This window comes from Chaetodon auriga, chromosome 14 (genome assembly GCF_051107435.1).
Source record: "Chaetodon auriga isolate fChaAug3 chromosome 14, fChaAug3.hap1, whole genome shotgun sequence".
NCBI classification, from domain to species: domain Eukaryota; kingdom Metazoa; phylum Chordata; class Actinopteri; order Chaetodontiformes; family Chaetodontidae; genus Chaetodon; species Chaetodon auriga.
In genome coordinates, this window is record NC_135087.1 from 207,590 (window position 1) to 219,593 (window position 12,004).

Sequence of the window (12,004 nt, forward strand, 5' to 3'; positions counted from 1 at the left end):
AAAATAAGAGCACAAAATTCATTCATTCATTCATTCATCTTCTATACACGCGTATCCCTTTCGGGGTTGCGGGGGGCTGGAGCCTATCCCAGCTGGCAACGGGCGAGAGGCGGGGTTCACCCTGAACCGGTCGCCAGCCGATTGCAGGGCAACATAGACAGACATACAACCATTCACACTCACACCTATGGACAATTTAGAGTCACCTGTTGACCTAATGAGCATGGTTTTGGTCTGTGGGAGGAAGCCGGAGTGCCCGGAGAGAACCCAGGCATGCACGGGAAGAACATGCAAACTTCACACAGAAGTGTGTGACCCGGGGATCGAACCAGAGACCTCCTTGCTGTGAGGCACACGCACTACCTGCTGCGCCACCGTGCCGCCCAGAGCACAAACTATAACAACATAAATATATATATACACGAGTCTGTTTTTTGTTTGTTTGTTTTTTGCGGAAACACAGTCTGTTTTTCAGAAGGAAGTCCGAGCTGAGCGTTAATGTAACACATAGAGTTGTATTTATGTCAGTGTGACAGATGAGGCAGAGGTGGAGTGTGAAGAGTGTCGGGGGGGTTCCGGGCCTTGTTGATCAGGCTGACAGCAGACGGGAAGAAACTGTTCTTGTGGCGTGAGGTTTTGGTCCTGATGGACCGCAGCCTCCTGCCAGAGGGGAGTGGCTCAAAGAGTTTGTGTCCGGGGTGAGAGGGATCAGCCACAATCTTTTCTGCACGCCTCACGGTCCTGGAGGCGTACAGGTCCTGAAGAGATGGTAGATTGCAGCCAATCACCTTCTCTGCAAGACCGAATGACACGCTGCAGTCTGCCCTTGTCCTTGGCGGTGGCAGCAGCGTACCAGACAGTGATGGAGGAGGTGAGGATGGACTCAATGATGGCTGTGTAGAAGTGCACCATCATTGTCTTTGGCAGGCTGAATTTCTTCAGCTGCCGTAGGAAGAACATCCTCTGCCGAGCTTTCCTGATGAGGGAGCTGATGTTCGGCTCCCACTTGAGGTCCTGGGAGATGATAGTTCCCAGGAAGCGGAAAGACTCCACAGTGTCAATAGTGGAGTCACAGAGGGTGATGGGGGCGGGTGAGGCTGAGTTCTTCCTGTAGTCCACAACCATCTCCACTGTCTTTAGAGCATTGAGCTCCAGGTTGTTCTGATTGCACCAGGTCACCAGATGGTCAACCTCCCACCTGTAGGTGGACTCGTCGCCATCAGAGATGAGTCCGATGAGGGTGGTGTCGTCCGCAAACTTCAGGAGCTTGATGGACTGGTGACTGGAGGTGCAGCTGTTTGTGTACAGGGAGAAGAGCAGAGGAGAGAGAACGCAGCCCTGGGGGGATCCGGTGCTGATGGTCTTAGCGTCGGAGAGGTGTTTCCCCAGCTTCACGCACTGTTTCCTGTCAGACAGACAGACAGACAGAAAGAGAGACAGACAGACAGACAGACAGACAGACAGACAGAAAGAGAGACAGACAGAAAGAATGTGGACAGACGTGTGACCTCTATGATGAGCTGCTCCTGGGTCACATGACCTGTCTGTCCTCTTCATCGGTTCACGTTGTGGACTGTAGCTGCTGTGGCAGCTTTGACAGACAGTCTGTTGGTGTTCAGGTCTGCTGTCTGCTGGACTGGAAAACCTCCTCAGCGTGATGGTGAAGGGCTGCTACGCTGTGTTTACTGACCGCACCATAAGAGACTCTTCTTCAGGTTAATTTATGTGTCATCCTACAAGACAGGGTTGCACAATGAAATGCATGTTGTGGTCCCTTTATGGTACACAGGAACAACAGGAAAACATTGTTTATGGTGTAGTGCAGAGGATGAGTTGAGGAGTCTTACAGCCTGTGGAAGCTGCTCTGTGCTCTGGTGGTACAACAGGCTGTGGCCGCGGTGGGTATTCTCTTCTAATATCCTTTGGACTTGGTGCAGGCACCTCACCGATATCACCGAGGCAAAGTTGATGCATGCCAATGATGTTCTGGATGGTTTTAATCACCCACTCTTGTCCTGGGCCCTGCACAAACTTTGCCAGTTTGTAATATTTCCCGTCACATACTTTCTATAAAAGTTGACATTTGGCCATTTACAGCTGTTTCTGAGCCAAGGTGGAGATGTGAGATGACCACGACAGGTTCTCTGTGATGCTGATTCCAAGGACCCTACAGCTGTTCACCTCCACATGGACGCTGTCTCTTCTGTGGCGGTGACATGTTGAACATGTCGCTCATATCCGCTGTGGACACTGACAGTGGCTGGTCCTCTGGAGGTGGAGCAGACTTGACAACTGATTTGTTGTTCAAAATGATCATAAAATGTGTTGAGCTCATCTGGCACTGTGGCTTCATACCTGATGGGGGCGCTGTGATCGTCTTCGTCACTTGCCACATATCTTTGGTGCTGAGGTCTCTGCCCGCTTTGCCTCCTTGATACCAGCTTTCAGTCTTGCGTTGGTGGATGTGTCATGTGATGTTGACCATTTAATGGTTGAATGCTGCGTCGCTTTAAATGTTGCTGTTGCAAGGAATTGTGGGACAGCTTTGTCTCCTTTCCTTCCGTGAAGGATGGTCCAGTGTGTCCTTTGCTGAAGGAGATAAGAAAGGAGGCACTGAGACACGTTTCCTCCTCACTTACAGAATTCAAACGGCTTTCATCGTGGCTGCCGCTCAGATACTTCTGAGCCATTTCAGTGAGTCAGCGACAACCAATCAGAGCTCATTTCCACACTGCAGCAGAGACAAAGTGACGAGCGGCCGAGTTCAAGGACTCAGAGTCAAACAACAACCACAGAAGAAATCGGCTGTTTATTAGAACAGCAGCGTGACTCTGACTGTTCAGGTATGACGAGGCCTGAGATCACCTGACCACACCTGAGTGAGTGCCACCTCTTCAGGTTGAGAACTTCTGCCATCAGACGTGACAATATATCAGCTCATATGTTTTAATCAAACACATCATGAAGGTATTTGTACAAATATTCCAAAGCTTTATTGGCAAAGATGACAGAAACAGAAAAAAACTGACAATTTCAAGAACTGCAGTTAGTTTTTGTCTCAGCCAACAAACAGATCCTGACTGATCACACTGATCCGTTAATCCATGAGAACAAACAATTCACATCCACATTGTCAGTGTGTGCGTGTGTGTGTGTGTGTGTGTGTGTGTGTGGGGGGGGGGGGGGGGGGGGGGTCATCATCACCATGGGGGGGGGGGGGGGGGGGGGGGGTCATCATCACCATGGTGACCACATCTGCTGCTTCCTGTGGTGTGGCAGCACAAACTGTCCTCTCTGTCCGCAGACTGCGTCCATGCTGCTTTTATTTTGAAGGTCCAGCAGATGGTGCCAAAGTCTCAAGCTGTTCCTCCATCCAATCATGGAGCAGCACCAGGTGAAAAGACAAAGACAGACAGACGGGTCTCTGAGGACCAGCTGGACTCGTCTCAGACTCTGCAGCCTGTTCTGGGATCAGGTTTGAACGTTGGTGAATCGTTTGGATCAGAAATAAAATCAAAAACACAAAACAAGAGCAGAGACTTTTAAACACAGAAGTCAAAGAGAGCTCGTCATCTATGTAAAAATAGAACATTTCAAACAAAAAAAAACTTTATTTAAACATTATTATACATATTTAAAAAGTCAGAGCACAGCACAGGCTCAGAGTAATCTGATTACACTGAAACACAGGAAGGGTTCCCCTCATGTCACTGATGAGGACAGTTTCAAATTAAAGTTATCATGACTCACTTCTCTCATCCTCCTCCTCCTCCTCCTCCTCCTCCTCCTCCTCCTCCTCCTCCTCCTCCTCCGTGTCCAGCAGGGAACTCTCACCTGAGCTGTGTCAGTGACATCATCAGTGAGGTGACCTTCAGGCAGCTGACAGGAGATCAGTTAATGGACTCAGTGATGAGATGGAACACAAAGCCGCAGATTTGATCTTACAAAAGCTTTTATCATCAACGTTATTGATCCATGGACTGATTCAGGTCATCCTCCTCCTCCTCCTCATCATCATCATCACTGCAGATTACAGGTGAGAGCCGTTCATCATCATCATCAGGTTCACAGTCTTTACCTCCGTCTGTTATTGATTCATCATCATCATCATCGTTCTTCATTCAGCTACAAGAAGTCAACTACGACTCCCAGGGTGCATTTCACCGACAAACAGCCAATCACAGAGCTGATCAAACATTTCATTTGGTTCAATGTCTGATTCTGGATCACTTTTATGTCATGTTGCAGAAATCTTCATTTCTTGAAATATTTCTTCATAATATCAGAAATAAACATTCAGCTTGAAGATATGTGAAAGATTATAAACACATTTTCAATAGAAATACACACAGTTGCATTCTGGGTAAAAACAGGTCAAACTGACATACAGGAAAAAATAATTTTAGCAAAAATCTATGTTTCATTTTTCTTAATCTGAGCTCTTGAAGTCTTGTTTCCTTAAATAGAGTCAGATTATGTCATCAATCAATAAATTAATGAACCTAAACAGTGTCAGCGAATCACTGCCTTTGATCGACAGCAGCCTCATCACTTCCTGTGTCTACCTTTACATTCAGTGAGGTCAGAGGTCATAAATACCAAAACAAAGCAGCAGTCCGTGTTGTCCCAGATCCACCTGAATGAGTCAGCGCAGGGGGCGGAGCTACAGCAGAGACACCTGCAGAGGAGCGTTAATGCGGTCAGACTGAAATCAGGACAGGAAGTGGCGTGGTTGCGTTATGATATAAACTGCAGGAGCTAACATCGCTAACAGGCTAACAACGAGCTGGTAGATTTGTTAATTATTCAGCGTTTTATGATTTACTGTCTGCAGCCAATCAGCATCTGTTCTTCTGCTGTTTGTATTATTTCACCTGCAGCTAGAACATTCACCTTTTGACGGTCAGGCCCGCCCCTTCTCTCTGATTGGTCGGAGAGACTTCACAAGTTCAATCAGACTGAACTGTGTGTGAAGTGAGTTCAAGACAGGAAATGAATGTTTCCTGTCCAGTGTGACATCATCACGTTCATGTTCAGATCTGGAGGAAATAAGGTCACGCTGGGTCCAGGTGTCCTCCACAGGCCCACCTGCTCATGATCAACATTAAAATGTGCCCTTTCTGTTCCTGACAGGATGCCAGATCAACCAATCAGCTGGCAACCCTACAGTTACCCATGACACCCCTCTCTGTGCAGATCTGGAGGTGGCCAGGTGACATAGTCTTCCTCATAAAGGTGCAACAGGACTTCGTACACCACTTCTTATAAATCCTGGAAGTGCGATCAGGGTTCAGACTACATCCTGGAGCTGGCGTTGGGGGGGCAGGTTCTGTTCCTGCCCTCGGAGTCCTCCTCCCGATCCACACGCGGGTCCTGGTCCAGACTGAGTCTACGGCTCTTCAGGGCCGTGCTGTAGTAGTCCAGGTAGTCCAGGGGCTCCTCGGGGGCCTCCATCCAGCGCAGACACAGGATCCTCTGGAAGGAGCGGCGGAAGTTGTCGGACAGGAAGCCGTAGAGCAGCGGGTTCGCGCAGCTGTTGGCGTAACCCAGAACGACGGCCAGCTGGCTGAGGGTGGGGTCGTGACGCTGCAGGAAGACGCCCACCAGCTGTACCACGTGGAAGGGCATCCAGCACACCACGAACACCGACACCACCACCGTCACCATCACTGTGATCTTCCTCTCGGACTTCCTGCGCTGCTGCCAGCCGGCCCGCAGCGCCACCACCCGCAGCTGACTCAGGATCAGCACGTAGCACAGACAGATGGCGAGCACCGGGAACAGGAAGCCCATCAGGAAGGCGTAGACCGCGAACGCCGCCATCCAGCGCCGCTCCGGCTCCGGCATCTGCATGTTACAGGCCACCGAGCCGTCCGAGTTGGGGGCGGTGGAGGAGAAGAGGATGATGGGAAGGATGACCAGCAGGGAGAACATCCACACGCACACGTTGACCAGCTTGGCCACGGTGGGCCGCCGGTACCGGGACGCCCGCAGCGGGTGCACCACGGCGATGTAGCGGTCCACGCTGAGCACCGTCAGGCAGTAGATGCTGGTGAACATGTTGATGGCGTCCACGCTGAGCACGAGGCGGCACAGCGCCGCGCCGAACGGCCACCGGCGCAGCAGCGCGGCGGTGACCACGAACGGCACGCTGAGCATCAGCAGCTCGTCCGCCACCGCCAGGTTCAGGATGTACAGGTTGGTGGCCGTCTTCATCTTAGCGTACCGGAAGATGACGTAGATGACCATGGAGTTCCCGCTCAAACCGACCAGACACACCAGAGAGTAGATGGAGGAGATGAGAGCCGCGCTGCCCGCGGAGGACGCGCCGCCGCCGGACGCAGAGACGTTGCCGGATCCGTTCAGCAGGAAGAAGCCGCCACCGTCCTCCAGAGAGCTCGGAGCGACGGGAAGAGACGAAGAAGAGAGAGAGGAGGAGTAGGAGGAGGAGGAGGAGGAGGAGGAGGAGGAGGTGTTCAGCTGCATGACAGGGAGATGATCGAGAGATTCATCCAAAAAAACAAGATCAGATCATCAGATCAGCTGCCGCCTCTCCTCAACTGATCCGGTTCAACCGAGACGCGCTCCGGTAAAGAGAGAGAGAGAGAGAGAGAGAGAGAGAGAGACACTGAAAGAGAGAGAGACACTGAGAGAGAGACACTGAGAGAGAGAGAGACACTGAGAGAGAGAGAGAGACTGAGAGAGAGCGAGAGAGAGAGAGAGACACTGAGAGAGAGAGAGAGAGAGACTGAGAGAGAGCGAGAGAGAGAGACACTGAGAGAGAGAGAGAGAGAGAGACACTGAGAGAGAGCGAGAGAGAGAGAGAGACTGAGAGAGAGCGAGAGAGAGAGACACTGAGAGATTTTGATTTTTGATTTTTCAAACCACTTTTATTTGCTCACCGGTCCAAAAGAAACAACAGTAGTATTAACAGTCCAGTGCTCAAAATAAAAACAGACCAACAACCAAAAAAAAAAACCCTCCACCTTACAACACAAAGATTAAGACATCTTTAGCTCAGTAGATGTCCAAAAAGCAGCTTTTTCTCTTCCACTGAACACAGCACATCGTCCAGACACCACGTGCCTTCAAACTCATCCAAATTCTGTGTTAGACTGAAGAAATTAAAATCCGTCCTCAGTCGGGTTTTCACCATCCGACAGAAGATCAGCCTGACATCAGTGTCCACAGAACTCTCCATTCTGTTTCTCCTGCTGATGTAAATGGCCATTTTGGCCTGACCGATCAGGAAGTTTAACAGCTGACCTTTTGATTTATTTTTCTTTTTGTATTTGTGACAAAGAATGAATGTTTGATGCGAGAAAACCTCATGGAACTTGGAGAAGAACACACTCAGCAGGTGAAACAGAGCAGAGAGACGTGTACACTCGAGGAAGCAATGAAAAACAGTTTCTCTCTGAGCACAGAAAGGACAATCAGGCCCAACATCTGGATTGATGACTGACACGAAGGCGTTCACAGGAAGCACAGCGTGCAGAAGCCTCCACTGTAAGTCTCCCACCCTCCTGGTTAAAGGAGCTTTGTACAGCGTTCTCCACTCAGGCCTCTGAGCCTGTGTGAGGGCCAGCCGAGCTCTCCAAGGAGTGTCCACTCGCCCCGCCAGTTTACGCTGGTTCAGCACTTTAACCAGTAAACAGTACATAGCTTTGCCTGTTAAGTTCCTCAGTGTGTACTCACTGTTCACCTTTAACATGAAGTCATCAGCACATTCAAACACCGGAATCATTTTTAACTCGGGGAAGGGATCCGAGTCGTCGGCTGCTTTCAGCCCTGCACCGTGTGCAGCAGCTAAAGACCTCTCTGAGTCTGTCAGCTGCTGTTTCCAGCCTCCCAGCAGGTGGCTGATGACCCTGGCAGACCTGACCCCGATACAGGAGGCCAGACCTGCAGCATTGTCCATAGAGGGGCCGCACAAGTCCATCACCCGGCCCAGTGTGACAATCTTGGTCTCACACAGTCTCCGAAGCAGGGACGGTCCTGCTGCGCACCTGAGCCGAGTCCCGTAGACCACCGGCTCCTTCAGAAGCCAAAAGAGAGAGTCACCGTGAGTCTGTCTCTCTTTTTTAAACAGACTCCACACTTTAAAAAGTCCACGGTAGAAAGGTGGCAGATTGTCCAGCCTAACTCCACTCGTATCCATTAAGAAAAGCGACTCTGCTAGTCCCAGTCCACCACGGCGCTCTAGAAGGGCTCGAGACACAGGTCTCCAGACCAGGTCTGCCGGTCCGGACAGCAGTCTCTGGATGAACTGGAGCCTGAAGGCCGCTCCTCTGCTCGCCAGGTGCACCAGCCCGTGCCCTCCCTCGTCCTTAGGCAGGAAGAGGACGCTCTGCGGGATCCAGTGCAGACGGTCCCAGAAAAAGTCCACCATGACTGCCTGCACCTTGGACAGCAAGTTCAGGGGAGGGTCCACACACGCCAGACGATGCCACAACATGGAAGACACAAGGTTGTTAATCACAAGCACACGACCTTTAAAAGACATTTTTGGCAGAATCCATTTCCATTTGTCCAGCTTGGCCTGGACCTTTTCCAGTACATTCTCCCAGTTTTTGGAAAGAGAGGATTCATCTCCGAGATGAACTCCCAGATACTTCAGTCCTCCTCTCTTCCAAACCAGGCCTCCTGGTAGCACCAGCTTCCTGCTCAGCCCGTCACCCACAGCTAAAGCCTCGCTCTTCTGCCAGTTGACTTTAGCTGAGGAGATTTTACCAAAGTCCAGGACGGTTTGATGCAACCTATAAATGTCTTCCTGTTTTTTGACAAAAATGATGACATCATCAGCATATGCAGACAACACACATGGTTTTTTAAGACCTGGAAAAGAAAAACCAGACAGCTTTGATCTCAGACGGTGTAAAAGGGGCTCGATGGCCAGAGAGTACAACATGCCTGAGAGAGCGCACCCCTGTCTGACGCCCCTCAGGACTTTAAAAGGAGCACTTAAAGCACCATTAACTTTCAGTACACTCTCAATGTCACAGTACAGGACCCTGATCTTGGCTATAAGACCAGAGCTCAACCCAAAAGCTTGCAGCGTCCGCCACAAGTACTGGTGTTCAACCCGGTCAAAAGCCTTTTCTTGGTCCAGAGAAATCAGACCAAGCTCACAGCCCAATGAACCAGAGAGGTCCAAAATGTCACGAATTAAAGCGATGTTGTCAGTTATCAACCTGCTGGGTACGCAGTACGTCTGATCCCTGTGAATGATCTGCTCCATCACTTTTTTCAGCCTCTTGGCCAACACCTTTGACAGCAGCTTATAGTCTGTGCAGAGTAAGGACACGGGCCTCCAGTTCTTAATGTCCTGCAGGTCTCCCTTCTTTGGAAGCAGGGTGAGAACAGCCCTCCTGCAGCTCAGAGGCAGTTGTCCCTTACTCAGACTGTCTCTGAGGACGACCAACAGATCTTCCCCCAGCACTGGCCAGAAAGCCTTGTAAAAATCGGCGGGGAGGCCGTCTATCCCCGGAGCCTTCCCGTTCTGCAGGCTCTGCAGGGCCTCCTGCAGCTCCCGAGCAGACACTGGAGCCTCCAGCTCGACAATGTCCTCTTCACAGACCTGAGGCAGACCCTCGAAGAAGGCCGTGGTCACCTCAGGCTCCTCCTGGAGCTCGGCCTTGTAAAGTCTTTTGTAGAACTCCGCAGCGTGCTGACGGATCTCAGCAGGGTCGTACAGCAGCTGTCCGGTGTCAGACCGCAGAGAGTGCATCAGCCTCTTCTGTCCATTCTTACGCTCTAGACCGAAGAAGAAGTGAGAGGGAGCGTCCATCTCAGCGATGTGCCTGAAACGTGAGCGGACCAGAGCGCCCTGAGCAGAGATACCCAGCAGGTCAGACAGAGCTGATTTTTTATCTTTGAGAACTTGAAAATGTTCTCGATCTCCTGTGGAGTCTGCTAGATGTTGAAGCTCCACGACTTCTCTCTCCAGATCTCTCATAGACCGGGCCATGTCCTTTGTGACATTGAAAGTGTACTGCAGACAAAGCTGCTGGATCTGAGCTTTGCCCACGTCCCACCACTGTTGCAAAGAGCTAAAATCAGACTGTGTTTGTCTGAAATTACTCCAGAAGGACTTAAAGGCCTTTTGGAACCTGTTGTCCGCTAGCAGACTGGTGTTAAAGTGCCAGTACGCGCTCTTACATTTAACGTCTCTGACAGACAGCACACAGTGCACCAGAGAGTGGTCAGAGAAACCCACCGGGCTGATGGAAACACCTTTAAAAACACTGAAGTGATGGTTAAAACAGTACATTCTGTCCAGTCTGGCCAGAGACATCCAGTTATCTCTGCTGTGAGCCCAGGTGAACTGTCTCTGAGCAGGATGGAAACGTCTCCACACGTCACAGAGATCAAATGTTTCGACGAGTTTCATCAGAGCCCGTCTGGAAGCAGCGTGAGGTTCTTGATGGTTCCTGTCTAGCTGAGGGTTCTCTGTGCAGTTAAAATCACCTCCCAGGAACAGGTACTCCTCACTGCTGCAGTTGGTAAGAACAGTCTTTAAAACATCTAAAAAAACCAGTCTGTCTAAGCCAACGGTTGGAGCGTAGACGTTTATAAAAACCATCCTCACACTCTCGAAGACAGCACAGACTTTCAGCATCCGGCCGGGAACGATCTCTTCCACAGAGCAGGAAACAGGTAGAAAGTCTCTAGAAAAGAGGATCCCAACACCTCCACTGTTACTAGTCTTGTGGCTGAGGATGAGCCCCCCCCCCCACTCCCTCCTCCAGTCCGCCTCCTTATCAGGAGTGCTGTGGGTCTCCTGAAGGAGAACCACGTTTAGTCCTTTAGACTGAAGAAGAGAGAAGAGAGCAGCTCTCTTTGTGTCTTCTCTCGCACCGTTAATGTTTAAAGAGCCAATCTTCATCTCGCACATGATTAGGCTGCATGTACACAACAACAGGACAAAGGACAACAAATAGAAGAAGAGGGAGAACATCTTCATCCTAGTCATCTTTTTCTATCTGTGTTCGCACTTTAACCATCAGTTTTTTCAGCCGGTAAGTCTCTGGGTCAGTGAAGGAAGGCTGCCCGAGCCCTCCTGACTTCCTCAAGAAGAACCTGATGGATTCATGGAATAACTGAAGGTCTGGAAAGTGTTCCTCCACCTTCACAGCTCTCAGCCCCTTCGTGTTCCTCAGAAAAGCTCGAATTCTTGAGAAAGAATAACCGGTGTGTGTTTCTGCCTGCATGTTCTCTGTGTCAGAGTCACTGTCCTCTGTGTTCACCTGTGAGCTGTGTGTGCGTTGTGTGTCCTGTGTGTCCGTGTGTGAGCTGTGTGTGTCCTGTGTGTCCTGTGTGTGTTCCTCTGACTGACAGGAGGAGCACTGTGGGTCTTTCTTTGACACTTTTGGAACCTTTTCACTGGTGGCTTTGGTTTCTGGAGTTTTCCTTTTTGTTGCTACTTTTAAAAACTCCTCCTCCATCACACCATCGTCCTCCATCACCCTGTCCTCCTCCATCACCCTGTCCTCCTCCATCACACCATCGTCCTCCACCATCACCCTGTCCTCCACCATCACCCTGTCCTCCTCCATCACCCTGTCCTCCTCCATCACCCTGTCCTCCTCCATCACCCTGTCCTCCACCATCACACCGTCCTCTACCTCATCCAACACTGACTCAGCCACCCTGGTGGCAGTCTGTCCAGCCAGCTCCTTCACCAGAGTCTGGACTCTGGGCTCTGCCTGTTCAGTCTGAGAGGTGACCTCTTCCTCTGCCTGACCGTTCACCTGCTCCTCACTGTCTGCAGTTGTGTGTGTGTGTGTGTCTGTGGGTGTGTAGTCTGTGCTGCCCTGTGCGCCCTTCTCTTCGCTCCGCGCTTTGCGTTGCACTTCGCTTTGCGCCTCGCGCTGTGTTTCGCGCTGCGCTTCGCTCGGTGCTTCGCTCCGCGCTTCGCCCTGAGCCGCAGGCCGGCTGTCAGCTCTGACAGGCGGCTCTGCTGGCTGCTTTTCTCCCGCTCTGTCGGGGCATGAACGGATCA

General features: G+C 50.9%; 1 protein-coding gene across 1 annotated transcript; it reads right to left on the minus strand.

The window, feature by feature from the left end:
* Positions 1-3,233: 3,233 nt before the first annotated feature.
* sstr1a (somatostatin receptor 1a) lies at positions 3,234-6,546 on the minus strand. Its single transcript, XM_076749241.1, has 2 exons — positions 4,894-6,546; positions 3,234-4,678 (listed from the first exon to the last, which is right to left on the minus strand). The coding sequence occupies exon 1, from the start codon at positions 6,484-6,486 to the stop codon at positions 5,296-5,298; it is 1,191 nt and encodes a 396-aa protein (XP_076605356.1). The 5' UTR covers positions 6,487-6,546; the 3' UTR covers positions 3,234-4,678; positions 4,894-5,295.
* Between the last annotated feature and the right edge of the window lie 5,458 nt (positions 6,547-12,004).

Bases quoted from the DNA above. Each gene is read 5' to 3' on its own strand.
- sstr1a (XM_076749241.1), bottom strand. From the start codon at position 6,486: ATGCAGCTGAACACCTCCTCCTCCTCCTCCTCCTCCTCCTCCTCCTAC.